Source organism: Leuciscus leuciscus (genome assembly GCF_965113295.1).
Source record: "Leuciscus leuciscus genome assembly, chromosome: 21".
Lineage (NCBI taxonomy): Eukaryota > Metazoa > Chordata > Actinopteri > Cypriniformes > Leuciscidae > Leuciscus > Leuciscus leuciscus.
The window spans coordinates 12,969,337-12,989,026 of NC_138745.1; the positions used below are offsets into that span (position 1 = coordinate 12,969,337).

A 19,690-nucleotide genomic window follows, 5' to 3' on the forward strand; every position below is an offset into this window, starting at 1 on the left:
AAGATTAATCAGTATTTTGGCAAATGATGTGGGCATGTTCGAATGTACTTTTACAACAATTGTTTAGAACATGTAAAACTGCGCAGCGTTATCACAACAATGAATTCAACAAATACAGTAACATCTATGAAGTATTAAACCTTACTTTTCTTGCGGTTAATTCATTTTAATGAAATAAAAGTGTGATGAGGTTTAAGAGTCAGGAAGGAAGAAGACGCGTCGTCGTGACTGGGACTCGTACTTTATTAAAATAAAGCAAAACAAACAAAAGCCGAGCACAACGCTCATTCACTGTGGCAACCGCGACGGCACAAAACAGTTAAAAAATGAGAGCTCGGATCCACCGGTTTTCTTCCTCTGAGTCCAATTTTCTCTCCAGTCTCTCTCTCTCGTTCCAGCGCGGCTTATAAGCGGTCTCTCCACGCGGATCACTGCAATAAGACACAGGTGCATTTGCACTTGACCTACTTGCTCGTCTCTTCTCTCTCCCGTTACAGACCGCGCTGAACCACGCCCCCCTCGCCACAAAAAGCATGTCATTAAACGCAACATTTATAAAAATAGAACTTAGCCTCATCATCCATGAACATGATTTTTCGATTCCCGTCTGACTGATTTACATCCACGGTGGAGTTTAAAACGACAGTTCCCATCATTCCACGCTCCTTCACATCGTCATCAAGCTACGCCGTTGTTGTTGTTTGGAATGTAGCGCCCTCTAGCGGCAAAAATTCTTGCATATTGTACCTTTAATTAAACTGCAAATTTCCATTGATTGCAAAATTCGACATGGAACACAGCAGATCAAATGCATGAACACTTAGGAAACCATATTACTGCATGCTGTAGTGAAGCACACGACTGATGACATATGACAAAAACAGTCCAATAATCCAGAACAAGAAAAATCAGGAGAACTGGCAACACTTTAAAACTTAGAACTAAACATAGATGATACCATACACAGAACTAGGGAAAATCAGGGCTTGAATACATGGGGAGACATAATGATTGACAGGTATACGTAATCAATAACCAAGGGAACAAACTAGGGAAGACAGGTAGGCAGACAGGCAAACAGGGAAACCAAAAAAATAATAAAAAAAAATACTATGGTAATGCCGTATATGAGTCTACCTGTAGAGACATTCCCTTCTCTGCCTTCTCTTATAAAATAACCTTTTTATCATAGTAAAATCTACATATCGGTTCGATTATGAAAAAAAAAAAAAAAAAAAAAATTGGCCTCTGGCTTCCTGCGTACCGACACAACCGCAGTGTTCGCATTAGCCCTTACGCTTTTTTAGCTCAAGGTTGCAGGCTTGTCTAGTGGCTTTGGTTGAACAGCCATATCATGTGACTTCCAGGAACTCCTTTACAAAAACAAGGCTTCCAGAGATCGCTGTAATATGCAGATAAAGACGTTTTAAGTAGAATAATGTCAAATGTTTTTGAAATAAAAAGCCTGTTGAATTGCACTACTTGAAAAAAATAGGCATTGCATTAACCATGCTTGCATTTTAATGCATTGTATTTTTAGTGCTTACATTTTTATGGGCTGAAATTCAACATGGTTGAATATTTAAGCTGTGAATATTTCAATTAAAAACATTTCAAACACCTTTTCATTATAAAAAATTCAATAATCCATATTCACCTTTCATATTTCACTTCCAAAATATTCAAACTGTTTAAAAATACAACCAATAATATTCAACAGGCAATTTTCGGTCCATTTTATTTCGCTTTGCAAATTCGCTTCCACAAATTCAGTGGTTCAAATTCGACAGTAAATTCAACATTGACGTCCAGGAACTGCAGGAAAAGCAGTAGATTGCCGAGCATACTCTCCATCTGCTGTTAGTCGACCTCACCAGCAGGGGGTGCAAAAGCGCTTGTTGCTGACGAAGACATTCATTCATAAAATGAAAATGATTATCTGTGTCAGTATATGCGGAAAAGATGATAAACACACAAAAGCTGTGTTTATGTTTCATTCAATAACTTCATTGTTACTTTCCCTGTGTATTCTACATGTCATCAGCTTTCTCTACCATGAACAGGATTATAATCGGTTTCCCTCAATACCTTATACTCAAGGATTTCCCTTCCGTTGATAGTGATATGAAAGACCAATCTTGCACCTTATTAGGGAAGTAGGCTGTAGGCTATTATATAGGCTACAGGCAAGAAGATGGACTCAGAATATGAACTTAATGCGCAAAGTTTCATGCTGAGCGTTTCGTGATATACTGGCATAAAATCAACACATATATATAGTATGCATACGTGTATTGCATTAGCTTAAACTGTCACAGCACTTGCATATTGTCCTCCTACTGTTAGTTTAACTGTAAATCGCTATGGATAAAAGCGTCTGCTAAATGACTAAATGTAAAAATTGGCTTGATATTGGACATTAGCACATTTAGGGACCGTCTCTAAAGTTGCATACAACATTGGCATACACGTTTCTAACTTCAATAGCAAACTTAAATTTATTTGAATAAATATCAAAAATCCAAAGGGTGTGCATTATGCCTGACACTAAATGAACACTTTACAGTTGGTTTTATGACTGTAAGTCGTTCTATTCAAATGCTATCGGAGTTAGAAACGTGTATACCAAAGTCGTATACACTTTAGAGACGGTCCCTAAATGTGCGAATGTCCAACATCAAGCCATCTGTATGCCAATCTATCACTGGGAAACGCTCAGCATTAAGCTTTGCGCGTTATTCTGAGTCCATCTGCTTGCCTGCGAGTTTGGTCTTTTACATCACTGTAGTCCAGTTAAGCGTTGTATATGTCCAGCAGGGGAATCCTTAAGTATTGAGGGAAACCCTAATGGCCTGCATGCAGCACATCGCCACAATATAAAGTTAAGGCAACTAAACAACCAAGAGAAATATATGTCAACCTCAAAAATGTAACATTGGATCTGTATATCCGCATCGGGGAATAACATTATAATCTCGTTCACGGTAGAGAAAGATGCATGTAGGCTACACAGGAAAAGTAACCGTGAAGACACTGAATTTCACATAAAACAGCCGTCATAATAATCACAAATACACTTACATTTCTGTAAATGAGTTTTATGAATGAATGACTTGTTCTAACTGTTGCTGGTCTTCAACACGCGCTTTTGCACCATCTGCTGGTGTGGTAGACTAACAGCAGATGGAAAGTATGCTCGGCAATCTACTGCTTTTCCTGCAGTTCCTGGACGTCAATGTTGAATTTACTGTCGAATCTGAACCACTGAATTTGTGGAAGCGAATTTGCAAAGCGAAATAAAATGGACCGAAAATTGCCTGTTGAATATTATTGGCTGTATTTTTAAACAGTTTGAATATTTTGGAAGTGAAATATGAAAGGTGAATATGGATTATTGAATTTTTAATAATGAAAAGGTGTTTGAAATGTTTTTAATTGAAATATTCACAGCTTAAATATTCAACCATGTTGAAGTTCAGCCCATAAAAATGTAAGCACTAAAAATACAATGCATTAAAATGCAAGCATGGTTAATGCAATGCCTATTTTTTTTTCAAGTAGTGCAATTCAACAGGCTTTTTATTTCAAAAACATTTGACATTATTCTAATTCCATACGTTTTGGAGACAACAAACACATGATTGCAACGATATATGATTTATCTATGTTCTTCAAGCTGTGTCGGGTATCTTCATAATAATAGATTATATTTATAATGCAACGCTAATCGACATAGCCTCTATCATTGTGCAAGAATACTATAAAATAATATATTTGCTGTCTGATTTTTTATATCCGAAGCCACATCAGATTCAGAAGGTTATAAAAGTATGTTTGGAGCAAAAACATTTTTTGAAAAAAAAAAAAAAATTGTCATGTATTCGGTGTGCTAAGCTAACATGCTAGCTAGGCCTAAGATGCACCTTCCACCTAGCTGAGCAAATATGTTATGTTTATTAATAATTTTAAAATAGTAAAGCTCACTGAAATGTTTCTTTTTTTTTTCAAGAAGGGCATTTGATACAGTTTCCAAGAAGGTGGAGTGAGATGTTTGATCAAAGAAATGAGGGATTAAAATAATGTGAATAGAAAGTCGTCAGTAATTATAATGAAGACAAAAAAAAGAATAATTAGAGCCATAACCAGGCTAGAGAGGTGTGAATGTGTGCAGTGAAGACTGAAACTGAATGGGGCAGTTTGCAACACAAAACAATAGAGGCAATACACTGAATGGTTGCTTAAAAGATGACAATAAACATCAGTTAGCATTTTAGAGTCTTCTCAAAATAAAATCACCTGACATAGGGCCCTATTTTAACGATCTGAAACGCAAGTATCAAGCGCGAAACGCAAGTAACTTTGTGGGCGGGTCTTGGGCGCTGTTGCTATTATACCGGCGGGATAAATGACTCTTGCGCCCGACGCAAATCTAAAATGGGTTGGTCTGAAGTAGCTTCATTATTCATAGGTGTGGTTTGGGCGTAACGTGAAACAAACCAATCAGAGCGTCATCTCACATTCCCTTTAAGAGCAGGCGCGCTTGTTCTGTGGCGGATTGATATTATAACGGCGGATTTGCCAGGCGCACGCCAGGAGCGGTTCACAGCCAAGGAGACCGACGTTCTCGTCAGCACCGTAAAACACAGAGAAGTGACATTGGGGATGGAGAAACACACCCAAATTAGCTTCGGTTAAACAGGTGTATAATAATTTGGGTAAATGTGTAAGCTAGATTTATGCCTATTTTTTCACATCTTCATGGACACAACAATGATTTCCCTCATGTGTTAATATTTTTCCTTGTAATAATGTATGGTTTTCTAAAAATGAGAACTGCTGCGTCAGTGTGTAGATGAGATAAGCAAAGTGTCTGCACGTTGTGCACACGCTACATTGGTTATGGCCAAGCATGCGCCCTTAAAATAGCATATGAATAACATCGCAACACGCCACTGACTTTAGACTAGGTTTTTCCTGGTCAGTGGCGGAATTGTTTTCTAAACCTGCAAAATACGTTTGCGCCGGAACACGCCTCCTCTTTGCGCTGAACCGCCCCCGGGAGCGCAAATGCATTTCCTAGTTTACCGACGTGCGTCTGTGGAGGGAAAAATCCGCTGTGCGCGGGTGCAAAATAGGAATGATACATGCGTCGGTGTACAAAGTCAATTGCGCTGGGTGCAAGATAGGGCCCATTGTCTTAAAACACATTTAATACAATTCTAAGTTTTAGACTTATCATCTTCAGATTTGACATATAATATGGTCAGACATGTGGCTTTAGCTGCAGTGCATTTCTAGATTAAAACCATGCTAACTTCAACTTTATTTCCATAAAGACTTTTCATAAAAATATGTTTCTTATTACTTTAAAAAATGTGAAGCTTTTTATAAAAAATATATAATTATGACAATAATTTAATTCTGACTTTACAATAAACTGCCAAGTGTCTGCTTTCAAATGAAACCATACTTAGGCTATGCTTTTAGCACAAAGGGTTCATGAACTGTAATTTGGATATGCCATTTGTTGGGATTTTTTCAAAAGTAGGGGTTGGCTAACAAAAGGCTAACAGGTCAGCGGACTGAGGGGGCACACTTTTGAGGACTTCAAAATTCTGTGAAGCAAGGAATAATGCATTGTGCCATCATGCCTTTTTTTTCATATTAAATGCACAATTTTTGCACAATTTCTTTCCTGACAAGGTATTCTTCATTTATATACAGAAGTGAGCTTTGGCAGCCCACTGGAGGTGTTACAGTCCAAGATAAAAAAAATAAAAAAAATGATGGCCCGGCTCGCAAATGCACAAGGATGGTGTTTTATTTATATACAGTGAGGGGTGGTTCCCCACGGGGTGCGCAGTATATGGCTAGCCTATGAATGAATGAGAGAAATGTGCATTTTTCACCAGTTTTGCTTGCACTTTCTTGAGCCCTAGCCTATTCGGATGGGATTAACTTTACAAGGGTAGATGGAGTAATGTAATTTTACCACAGGATGTCTGTAATAGTAATGGCCAATTCGCATGGAATAAGATATCTCAGTAAAACTAGCAGAAGTGGGAGGAGTAACTCAATTTGCGCATTGCCGTCACCCTCCTGTCGCCATTTGTGTATTACGTTGCTTCCTGATATCACGTGCGCAAACAACCTATATATACAGTGAGGAAAATAAGTATTTGAACACCCTGCTATTTTGCAAGTTCTCCCACAAATCATGGAGGGGTCTGAAATTGTCATCGTAGGTGCATGTCCACTGTGAGTGACATAATCTAAAAAAAAAAATCCAGAAATCACAATATATGATTTTTTTAACTATTTATTTGCATGATACAGCTGCAAATAAGTATTTGAACACCTGTCTATCAGCTAGAATTCTGACCCTCAAAGACCTGTTAGTCTGCCTTTAAAATGTCCACCTCCACTCCATTTATTATCCTAAATTAGATGCACTTGTTTGAGGTCGTTAGCTGCATAAAGACACCTGTCCACCCCATAGACATAATAAATACATAGCTATTGGCCGCTGGATCGTACGTCAACGGCGCCGCCATACTGCGGAGGGCAACTTTCCCATACCTCTCATAATGAGAATTGAGAAAAATGCCTATTTCGTGTGCTGCTTGGGGCTTTACAAAGCGCCACACAATTGAAAACAGGTCTCAGGGAATTACCTTTTTGAAAATTTGAAAATTGAAAAATTAAAAAAAAATTAAAAAAAATTTATTGTTTCTGGTTGTATTTCATTTACTATTTTTATTTTCAGAGGAGAAAGGCCACGAAATTTTTAAATACTACTGTTATTGTGTCACGAAATGTAGTTTTAAGAGTTTTTCAGTCGACAATGTAGTTGTTTAAAGGTCAAATCTGTGGTTTATTTATAAAGATAGCGCCTATTTAAAAATGTTATCAGACGGTTTCGGAGTTGTGAGATCCAGCGATCACCGGGCGCTCAGTGCTCATGTACCCCGCCGAGAACAGCCTTACCTCGGCTAGTGCTTCTGACGTTCGCCGCTGGATCTGATGTCTTTAGGCTAGTGGTTAAACATTGAGAATAATTCGTCTTGTGTATATCTAACGGGCGATCTTTGGTCTCATTAATCTATAATTTGTTCCTTGGCAAATCGTTTTGGCTGAGGGCAAAGTGAAGTTTCATAACTTTATATATTTAGGCTATTTAACTTTAACGTTGTAGCCTGCTGTATGTTTGACTGAATCGTTTACTTTATTTCTTGACTTGTATAGCTTCTTATACCTTTTAAAAACTGAAATTTAACAAAAAGAGACAGGGTTGCGTCATTTTATTTTATATAGCCTATGTAAGAATATTTTAAAATATATAAATTTACATTATTTATTATTGTTATTATAATAATATACCACTTGCGATTATCAATCTATTATAGTTATGCTGTTAAATTATTGTACTATTCATAGTAACTATTTAACTTATTATTTTTTATTGTCTATATTCTGTAATTGATATTTCATATTCTATTGCTATTATTATAGTATTATATATAAACTATATGCTATTATCAATAAATTATTATTATTATTATATTATAGTACTTATGATATTATATAATTATACTTTTCATTACTATTTTATTTGCTGTATACTGTTTGTTTATTTTATTGACTAAACTATTTACTATTAGCCTACTTCTCATTTTATCTTATATTTACTATTTGCATTGCACTGTAGTTGTACCATATCATATGTATTACCATAAAGGATCCATCAGTTATCTTTGTTATTGCTAAAATCGGTCAATGACAGAATATGCTTTTTCCACAATAAGAAAACTTTATTTAATTTAATGTGAAAATTAAATTATATCTCAGTATGGGGGTGTTCACAATTCTTATCCAAGAATAAAAAGCCAAATAGGCTACATGACAAGCCTGAGCTTTGGCCATTCCTTATTAAAAAAATTAAAAGTCTAACTATCGAGATTTTAAATAACTAGAGATGGAACTTTTTTGTACACCACGTACAAACCACTGAAATCGGTTGATAAATGTATTTACATTTTTTGGGGTTTTTATCCAGAAAAAACGCAGCTCACCTGTTTACTTGCATTTGATTACAGCGCAGTCTTGCCCTCCGCAAAATGGCGGACGCGTTGACGTATCGCAGCAACGTTCCAAATCGGCCAATAGGGCGTCTATGTATTTATTATGTCTATGGTCCACCCCATACAATCAGTAAGAATCCAACTACTAACATGGCCAAGACCAAAGAGCTGTCCAAAGACACTAGAGACAAAATTGTACACCTCCACAAGGCTGGAAAGGGCTACGGGGAAATTGCCAAGCAGCTTGGTGAAAAAAGGTCCACTGTTGGAACAATCATTAGAAAATGGAAGAAGCTAAACATGACTGTCAATCTCCCTCGGACTGGGGCTCCATGCAAGATCTCACCTCGTGGGGTCTCAATGATCCTAAGAAAGGTGAGAAATCAGCCCAGAACTACACGGGAGGAGCTGGTCAATGACCTGAAAAGAGCTGGGACCACCGTTTCCAAGGTTACTGTTGGTAATACACTAAGACGTCATGGTTTGAAATCATGCATGGCACGGAAGGTTCCCCTGCTTAAACCAGTGGCCCGTCTTAAGTTTGCCAATGACCATTTGGATGATCCAGAGGAGTCATGGGAGAAAGTCATGTGGTCAGATGAGACCAAAATAGAACTTTTTGGTCATAATTCCACTAACCGTGTTTGGAGGAAGAAGAATGATGAGTACCATCCCAAGAACACCATCCCTACTGTGAAGCATGGGGGTGGTAGCATCATGCTTTGGGGGTGTTTTTCTACACATGGGAAAGGGCGACTGCACTGTATTAAGGAGAGGATGACCGGGGCCATGTATTGCAAGATTTTGGGGAACAACCTCCTTCCCTCAGTTAGAGCATTGAAGATGGGTCGAGGCTGGGTCTTCCAACATGACAATGACCCGAAACACACAGCCAGGATAACCAAGGAGTGGCTCTGTAAGAAGCATATCAAGGTTCTGGCGTGGCCTAGCCAGTCTCCAGACATAAACCCAATAGAGAATCTTTGGAGGGAGCTCAAACTCTGTGTTTCTCAGCGACAGCCCAGAAACCTGACTGATCTAGAGAAGATCTGTGTGGAGGAGTGGGCCAAAATCCCTCCTGCAGTGTGTGCAAACCTGGTGAAAAACTACAGGAAATGTTTGACCTCTGTAATTGCAAACAAAGGCTACTGTACCAAATATTAACATTGATTTTCTCAGGTGTTCAAATACTTATTTGCAGCTGTATCATACAAATAAATAGTTAAAAAATCATACATTGTGATTTCTGGATTTTCTTTTTTTAGATTATGTCTCTCACAGTGGACATGCACCTACGATGACAATTTCAGACCCCTCCATGATTTCTAAGTGGGAGAACTTGCAAAATCGGTCCCAAAAATCGCTGCAAAAGATGCTTTCCAACAGGTTTTATCCAAGCGGCAACCTCCCCGTCTCTCTCTTGAAACCAACACGGAAGTGAGTTAAACTGCAATTCATCGACTGGCCGCTTGAGGCTGGCTGCAGAAGTGAGTCAAATCTGTATCTCCCCCATGTTAAAATGACCAACTTTACAGCAGAAAAAAACATGTTTACAGCCTGGTTCTCTATGTGGCTTTGGTCTATACAGCTAATTTTGCCCTTCATAACAACTGTGAGGGGGGTGAATTTTTTTATAACTCATCCGTTTAGTTGATTAATATTTAAAGTTCTGCATAATTAAGGGTGTGTCCACTTTTGAGTGACAGGTGGATTCCCGCTGATGTCAATGCTAGACGTTTGTTTGCTGTTAGCCGCGTCACTACTCACTTCACCTCAGCAAATTTTAGCTGCTGAACTTGCCATCTCTGCAGTGTTTGTGCTTTTTTCGGGATTATTTCATACAATTTAATACACCCATTACTTCGCCCACGGCTTTGGATTCCGTCGTTGTCGTCGAGTATCGTTCGAGAGAACAACCAGCGCTGTATTTCAGTTGTTTTCCTCTGTGAACATGCACTAATGGATGTCTGACAATTTCGTTGGTTTTTGGAGTTTTCAGATTTAAAAACGTCTATAGATATAAAGGCTCGTTGGTTCTGCTCTCACGGAACAGATAGATTATAATATGCTTATGTACCGTCAGATGAAATCCTGCAGGTGTCGGCGCTTTCTCCGTCCATGCTATAAATGCACATCCTTGAATGAGCGTGGATTTTCTAGCGCATTTACTTAACTTCATAGGTAATATATCTATGGTTTAACCCATTTGAGAGGCGGCCAAAATCTGAATTTAAAATGGACTGAATAAGCTCTCTACGAACTTGACGAGCGATTCCGTGCTGACGGACCATAGACTATAAAAAAAGAATGACTGACATGTAACTGTTATGCACATAAATCACTGTCACACACACTCTCTCAGAATAATAGTTAAGTTACTGCATAATACATTTTCAACTAGCAGAATAGTACAGAATCACGATACACAGTCTCACTTGTAGCCATGTCTTTTAATAATATTTCGAAGGGCAAAAACAGGAACTTTTCATTGGCTTTACATCATCAACTGTCACTTTAGCGCGAGGCCCTGTGCAGTCGCAGACTTAAGCCGCGTTTCCACCGCAGGAACTTTCCCCAGGAACTAGGAACTTTGGGCTGGTACTCGATGTGTTTACACCTCAGGAACCAGGGTCTAAATGAAGTTCCGGGTAAATATTTCCCCCTCCGATAGTCCCCGCTCATGAGGTAGTACTTTTTCAAAGTTCAGGAACTTTCAGGGGTGGGACTTGTGCGCTGCACAAGCTGATTGGTTGTGTTCACGCCGCATTTTGGTTGGATGATTCCACGCAGCATTTTATTTATTTTTAACCTCCCTTTTTAAAAAATCTATTGCGGTTCGTGTCGTGGCTTCATGCAGTAAGAGTTGTCTGTCTGCAAATATGGAATTTAATTAAAAAAACTGGTGGACTGGCGACGAGTTTCAGGCTTTATTAAGGGTATTTGTGGAAGAGGAAACTTTCTGCGCGTTCGTCCCAGCCATCTCACGGTCAATGTCCGCAATAGCTGATAACATACAAATTTTATATCTAACGTTAGCATTACGAGCTTACTGAACACGCTTTATCAGTGCTCGTCTCTTTTCTGCCACAGCTTTTATTATTAAGTCATTGGGTCTCATTCATGAAACATTCGTAAATATACGAGTAAATATGTGAGTGATTTGCGCTTAAAGAGACATTCCCGAAAATTCTTCTCCTGATTCACAAATACTTCATAAATGTCAGATGTGATAGTGAAATGTGTGTGTGGGTTAATGAATTCCAATCAGTCGTAAATGGGACACGCGCGTGCACGCTCATTCTCAATTACCATAAATCCCGCCCGACTGACAACTATATATGGGCATCATATTATGACACGAAACGAAGGATTTCAACATGTCTTCTCAAAAGCGAATGAAGAAGAGAAATTTCTCAGATGCAGAAATTGAAGTTTTATTATCAGAAGTTCATTCAAAACGCCACATTTTATTTTCAAGCGTAGCCTACATAGTGGCGTATCAGGTCCTAAAAAAAGGATTTTTTTAGATAATAATGCTTTTACCTAAATGCTTTAGGTACGAATACTTGGCAGCATATTAGCCTGCAGATGCAGTTAACGGAGTTTCATCTGTTAATCGAACAGTCCCAGAAGTGAAAAGAAAATGGTTCGACATGAAGCTTGACTGCAACACTTGTGACTTGCGGAAAAAATAAATAAATGAATAAACAGCTTGAATATAAAAAATATTTAAAAAATAAAAGACTTGCGGACTTGTGTTCAGTTTGCAGATGCTATTACTGGCTCTCGTAATAAAAGTAAAAAGAAAAACCGTATGTAATTACTATAGGCCTATATAATATTTTTTCAAAATGCTGTGTAATACCGATTAAGGTGAATTAAAATGCAGCCTTATTAATGAGCAAAACGTTCGGATGTTAAACGCACTATTTACGCGTGGCTGGGAGGAGGTGTAGATTTCTTTCGTACCAACTAACATTTGGAAAATACGAACATTTTAATGAATCCGAAAATTTACGCCAGAACCACTTTACACACGATTTACACAAAAATTCGTTCTGCTCGTGTTTCATGAATGAGACCCATTATGTTTACACATTGTCATCTATTGCAAGGTTAGGTTAGTAACAAACAACTATTTACAAGACTGTCACTATTTATGATTGATAGACGGGGTTCAGGCTTTTTTTAAGCGTATTTGCGAAAGAGGAAATTTGTTTGCGCGTTCGTCCCAGGCATCTCACAATAACTGATAACATACGTTGTCTAATTTTATACGCATACAAGCTTTCTGAACACGCTTTAGTATCAGTGCTCGTCTATTTTGTTTTGTTAATTACCTCGTTAGTAAACCAATACATAACTGCAGCACAGTTTGAATCTCCTCCATACTTATTATAAATGTGGCGCAACTGATTACTATCCGTCGCAGACTGGGAGGAGCAGTTGCGCGCAGTTTACCTTCCCGGTACTTTAGACCGCGGTATAAACGCAGAAAGCAACCGGTCTGGAGCAAAAAAAGTTCCTGGTACAAATTGTTCCGGGTAATTTCGGTGGAAACGCGGCTTTAGTACTTTCCATAGGGTACTTCCATAGGGTACAAGTAAATGATTTACTTTTAGCTTCTGACCAAGGCTGTATCTCAATACTAGTTTTACTTGATCTTAGTGCTGCGTTCGATACTATAGATCACACAATACTCTTAGATCGACTACAAAATTATACTGGTGTTCAAGGACAAGCACTAAGCTGGTTCAAATCATACCTATCTGACCGCTACCATTTTGTCTATTTAAATGGAGAAAAATCGATCATAACTCCAGTAAACTATGGAGTGCCGCAGGGATCTGTATTAGGCCCTCTGTTATTTTCAATATATATGATGCCACTTGGAAATATTATAAGGAAACATGGAATTAGTTTCCATTGTTATGCTGATGACACTCAAATATATATTTCATCACGGCCGGATGAAAACGCTACATTTTCCAAATTGACAGAGTGTGTTAAAGATATAAAAGATTGGATGACGCGTAATTTTCTTTTATTAAATCCAGACAAGACAGAGGTAATACTTATCGGTTCAAAAAACCGCCCACAAAACCTCGCACAATACAACTTTAACATCATAGGATGTCCTGTTACTTTATCCTCTACAGTAAAAGACCTGGGTGTTATACTCGATTGCAACCTGTCTTTTGAAAATCATATTTCTTATGTTACAAAAACAGCCTTTTTCCACCTTAGAAACATTGCTAAGCTACGTAATATGCTATCAGTTTCTGATGCAGAAAAGTTAGTTCATGCATTCATGACCTCGAGACTGGATTACTGTAATGCTTTATTAGCTGGTTGTCCTGCATCCTCAATAAACAAGCTACAGTTAGTCCAAAATGCCGCCGCTAGAGTTCTTACGAGATCAAGAAAATATGATCATATAACACCGATTTTATCATCACTGCATTGGTTACCTATAAAGTTCCGTATTAATTACAAGGTATTGCTACTGACTTATAAAGCCCTAAACGGCTTAGCTCCAGTCTATTTAACGGATCTTCTATCGCCCTATAATCCATCGCGCTCTTTGAGATCACTAAATTCAAGGCTTTTGGTCATACCTAGGATATCCAGAACCACCAAGGGAGGGAGAGCATTTTCACATTTGGCTCCAAAACTCTGGAATAGTCTTCCTGATACTGTTCGTTGCTCAGACTCGCTCTCCCAGTTTAAAACTAGATTAAAGTCGCATCTCTTCAGCCAGGCATTCATATAATCCTACAGTTCAAACTACAATCCGGCCTCTATCCAATGCCAGAGGAGAACTGGCCCCCGACTGAGCCTGGGTTCTCCCAAGGTTTTTTTTCTCCATTAAGGCACCTGATGGAGTTTTAGGACACCATTAGGTCACTTGATGGAGTTTTTCGGTTCCTTGCCACTGTTGCCTTTGGCTTGCTCAGTTGGGGATATTTTGGGGATATCTAATTTAATTTTATCAATCAATAAATTCCTCTTGAAACAAACTTTGTTGTATTATTTTAATTTAATACTGTGAAGCTGCTTTGATGCAATCTGTATTGTGAAAAGCGCTATACAAATAAACTTGACTTGACTTGACTTACTTTCAGTAGCATATAGCATTACCTCCCAAGCCTGAGCTAACTCGATCACGTCGAGCGGTGAGCCGCGAGCGTGGTTTCATAGCCAGGCTCCTCCAGCTTCACCCACGCCCCGCCTCTTTGCCCATTTTCTAGCTGTTTCTCAATTCCAAGAACGCAAAGAACAGACTTGCGTTCTCTTTGAGACTGGTCTTGCCAGGCGACCTTGAAAGAACGAACTCGGAAGGACGCGAGAACACAGAACGCATCTTTATGAGAATTGAGATGTGCTGCGATATTGCTGCTTAACTGACCATCTCGGCAAATACAACACAACATCACAAACATATGTCACAACCTTTTAAACATTTCTTTCATATTATTATAGACATTGTATTATAGACATTGCGAAAGAAACCTAAAATTCTCGGGACAGCAGCATGTGTCCAAAATGTTATCTTAACCGTTCTATTTCATCAGAAACGATCTGTAAACAGGGCTTTAAGTGTAAAATACCGAACTTGTCCTTTAAGGATACCTGACCATACCCTAAAAATGTCAAATGATCTCACATTTTAAAGGGATAGTTCACTTTGAAATACAATTTTGGTATGTTTTAGCTTACCTCAAGGGCATCCAAGATGTAGGTGTCTTTTTTTCCGCAGTAGTTTCAATTTTTATATTTTTAGGTCAAACCGTTCTTGTCTGTCAGTCAAATAATGCAGGTCTATGGTCACCAGTCACCACCTCAAAGAGCAAGCACAGAGTCCAAATTAAAACAATTCCACATCGTCCAAATTAAACAATTCCCCATCGTAAGTACACATTGATGGCCTAAGACACGAAACGAGCGGTTTGTGTGAGAAAACGAACAGTATTTATATCGTTGTTACCTCTTGAACACAGCCGCGTCCAAATGATCTGAGGGCGCGGGCGGGTATAGATATATACACTAGATATCGCCTTGGCTACGGTTTCGTTCCAATGAACTGCAGTAGCCAAGGCGACATCTAGTGTATATATCTATTCATGGGTTTCATCAGGTCCCTTTCCACAGGTGTATAAAATCAAGCACCTAGATTATGAATGCAGACTGCATTGTGCTTGATTAATACACCTGTGGAAAGGGACCTGATGAAACCCATGAATACCTGCCCGCGCCCTCAGATCATTTGGACGCGGCTGTGTTCAAGAGGTAACAACGATATAAATACTGTTCGTTTTCTCACACAAACTGCTCGTTTCGTGTCTTAGGCCATCAATGTGTACTTACGATGGGGAATTGTTTAATTTGGACGATGTGGAATTGTTTTAATTTGGACTCTGTGCTTGCTCTTTGAGGTGGTGACCATAGACCTGCATTATTTGACTGACAGACAAGAACGGTTTGACCTAAAAATATCAAAATTGAAACTACTGCGGAAAAAAAGACACCTACATCTTGGATGCCCTTGAGGTAAGCTAAAACATACCAAAATTTTATTTCAAAGTGAACTATCCCTTTAATGAGAGTTACTAACATTTGCATGCAGCAGTTAGTGTCACCAGGGGTCCTTCTCTGTGATATAATTTCCTGCCACATGGTCTTTTTATACAATATTAACAAATGACTCCTTGAATGGTGGTTACACCACCTTGACACTTCAGGAATTTGACTTGACTCGCATGATTCCCCAAATTAATTATAATATTTAGAACAATCGTGTTCCATTTACTTTTATTTACTGTTAGCCTAAATAGTTCTGATGTAGATTATTATGTCAAATTATGTCAAACTAGCTGATATGTTGTTTTATTGAGAATTTCACCTTTTTTAAACAAGATCAATTATTTGGTACAAAGTTTTTACGGTTACACCAGATTAACATTTTTGCAATCATCCCCCAAATATTCTCTCAAAATGAATTAAAACCAGAAATGTTAGACTTTGTCCTAAAAAAAGAGAATGTATGCAAGTCATTTGCCATTTTATTTAGAAATTTTAACCCTATTAAATTTAAATTAAACCATATGGACACAAACAAAAATGATGATTTTTTTTTTTTTGCAAGGTTGTAATTGCAAGGTTAAAGAAAATAGTGGGGAGAGAGGGAAAATTATTTTAAGCTTTTAGGGAATGTGGTGTCTGTAGGCAATGTTGCTAAGCATGAACACTAGGGGAAGATATAGATATAGAATAGAGAATAGAGAGCTTGAATGTACAGAGGTTGCACCAACTAGTGGACTTTAATGCTCTGCCATGACACTTTAAGCGTCGACTAGTCGCTGGTCATGGCCTATAGAGGGCACAACAGGATAATACATATTGGAAGTCCACTTTAAAGCTCCATGTCCAGACAGTTAAAATGACAAATAAATGCATACTCAGAGAGCGCTTCACAAGATGTTTGATTATGTTATAGATGCTCAAAATTAATTGAGAGAATGCATGTTTTAAACAGCTTATTGTACACCTAAGTTTATTTACCTTTCTAAACTAATGGGTGCTACATTGTAGATTGTGATGTGTGTGTGTTACAATGCAGCATCCATTATTTTAGAGTGGCGATTCATTTACGTGTACAATAGACAGAGAATCATTCAGTAGCGCAGAAATATAAAAGCTCTTCCAAACTTTATAATGGCAGTGAATAGAGGACGAAATTTTTAAGCCCAAAAAAGTGCACTCATCCATCATAAACGTACTCCACACGGCTCCGAGGGGTTAATAAAAGCCTTCTGAAGCAAAGCGATGCGTTTGAGTAAGAAAAATATCCATATTAAAAACTGAAATAAAGCTTCCGGCAGACGGCCTACGCACGCCGACTTCACTAACGCCAAAAAAGACACGACGTAGAAGTAGCGTAAACTTTGATGCCTCTCACGATTCAAACAAATAGGGCTGGGCAACAAACTCAAACTTTTGAACAGGATGAAGTTTTAAAATGAAAACGCACTAGTGTAACATATAGATTTTTTTTAATACTGATTTAATTTGATTTGTAACGACCTTATTACAATGTCTTATTATTCTAACTGAATTTATTATTCCTACTATATTTTTATCTTTATGTACAATAATTGAATTTGTATGTGATGCCTTGATACGTTACTATCTCTTGTACAGCCAGTGACCATTATTCATCTGGTCATGTGATATCAACATGGAACTTCCATGAGGGAGGGACACCTTTATAAAGAATAAAATAGCTTTTGCTATACAACTATGTATGACTGAAATCTACTCATGTGAGTGGACATCATACAATAAGTGCCACTCATTCAAAAATAAAAGAAATGTGTTTTTGTTGTTTTGTTTTTCTGGATGGAATGAAGAGGGCAGTAGTGCTAAAGCTGGATCTCACACACTTTATCACCATCAGTATTGAATTACAGGCGATGTTGTTGATCATTTATGATCATTCATCATTCAGTGAAGTCGAACTCCTTAAGCAGATTTAATTTCGCATATATATATATATATATATATATATATATATATATATATATATATATATATATATGCATTTCTACACCAAAGTACCAATGGTAATGTACAATAGTAAAAACACATACATTCTTTGTAAGGGTAATAGAGAAGCGCACGGCACGTTTGAAGCAGATTAATATTAATAAACAAACATGAGGACAGTCTCTTACCTGACAACCCTTTTTATGGTGAAATCCCACAACTACGATGTGCAGCACCGGTTCCTCTTTGCACTGCGACTCCATCCGCTCTATTACAATCAGATCAGAGTTCAAAAGAGAAGAAATAAAAAGTAAAATATTTGTTTAATGTGTGGAGCCTATAACTTCCGCACTCTTGACCGTCAGTTAGTATGTCACGCGATGCTCCGCCTCCAGGACAAACAAACACACCAGACGAAAAGCTGTCATACTGACTGCATGCCGAGAGAGGGCGCGCCATGGCTCGAATAGATAGATCATCCATCAATCCATCTTGCCATCCATTTTCCAAAGCGCTTATCCTGTGTCGGTGGCCAGTTCTTTACTGTCTCAAATATCATATAACATTGATATTTTTATTCATATTTAAGTAAGTGACAAAATAAAAACCGTATAACAAGAACACTTCTCAGCAAACACACTACGTCACCAGGATAGTAGTCCTTGTTTAGTCTATATGACAACGTTTTGTATTGATATATTTTGTACGTTTTGTGGTTTACATGCAGAAACATACTTTCATTTATTTTGGAGTTGTCCTCATTCAATTAGATTTTTGGTCAGATTTATTTTCTTTTATTAATGCTCACATCATGCTCACAGTATTTTTTTTAGAGTGTTTGCTCATCTGCAATACGTCTATAGGACGTTTCCTGTCAGATGTCAAATAGACATTTAGAAAATGTCTTTAAGATGTTTATGATTTAGAATGTATGTAAAACTGACATCTTAAAGACGTCTATCAGATATTTGTACACAGCAGATGGTTTCCAGATGAAGTGATCTTTAACAGACATCTTGCAGACGTATGTGCTACCCAGATAGCAAAAAATATCGGTACGGCTTCTTTTTGCCGCCGGCCCCAAGCTGTCGGCTATAGGTGCGGCCCGCTGGCGGCGATGAAACGTTTGCCGCCGAATACGTCACTCCTATTTCTTGCGAGATGCCGCCGGCGAACAGCCGCCGGGCCGCCGACTTCATTCTCTCTGGCGGTTGCCGCCGTCTAAATGAACCGCGGCCGGCTGGCGGCAAGCCGCTTTGAAATCGACCAGCCATTGAAACTGACAGCATCTTAACTACTATATCTGTGTAAAAACATCTCAGTCTCAAAAAAAAAAAAAGATGTCAAATAGATTTCTCCGAGATGTACTTGTGCTATCAGGGTACGTTGTGACGACGACGTCAGTTAGTTGTCATTTGGTCAGCGTGACATTACTTTATGGCAACGTTGTGAGGATGTTGTGGTAGAGTTACATTTTTTTTGAATCTTGGCTAACGTTTCAGAAATGTCGTGGGCATGTCCTCAAATGTCGTGGCTAGTTAATCCCATGGAGAACGTTCTAGCAGCGTGGTCCCCTGGTCTTCAGATAATAGCCTATCCGATTGTTAAGTCTGACGTCACGCGTGACGTTTAGCCTTTTCCGGGTCCAAGCGCTCCTCTCGTCCAGAAATAACAATGGTGGAACCTGTAAATTTATTTACGATCACGTCCTTCTTAGTGAGGCACCCTTGGTGATCAAAAAGTGTTTAAATTCCTTTAACACCAACAGAGTGGTTAGTGTAGCTCATCACTCAGGTGACATAATTAAGGGTAGAGTCCAGGCATCAATGAAAAAGAAGATTTACGAGGTTGAAGTGAGTTTGCTCGGGACACGGGACACAGCACTGCGGCATTGTAAAAACACTCAATAATAACCAAAACACTAGCGAAAGCGGTAGGTAGGTAGAGAGGACCTGGACTTTGGACCCGGAAAGAGTATTATCGGAGTGGTTACGTCACGACTTAACAACCGAATAGGCTGTATCAATGTATTTTATTTACAAGTGCCATATGTGATATTCATT

General features: G+C 38.4%; 1 protein-coding gene across 1 annotated transcript in view; it reads right to left on the reverse strand.

Annotated features, from left to right (window-relative positions):
• avl9 (AVL9 homolog (S. cerevisiase)) overlaps positions 1-18,011 on the reverse strand; it is a 71,559-nt gene extending 53,548 nt beyond the window's left edge. The window contains exon 1 of the mRNA XM_082152752.1: positions 17,816-18,011. Within this exon, the coding sequence (XP_082008878.1) occupies positions 17,816-17,890 (75 nt within the window). The 5' untranslated portion in view covers positions 17,891-18,011. The remainder of the gene's footprint in view (positions 1-17,815) is intronic.
• Between the last annotated feature and the right edge of the window lie 1,679 nt (positions 18,012-19,690).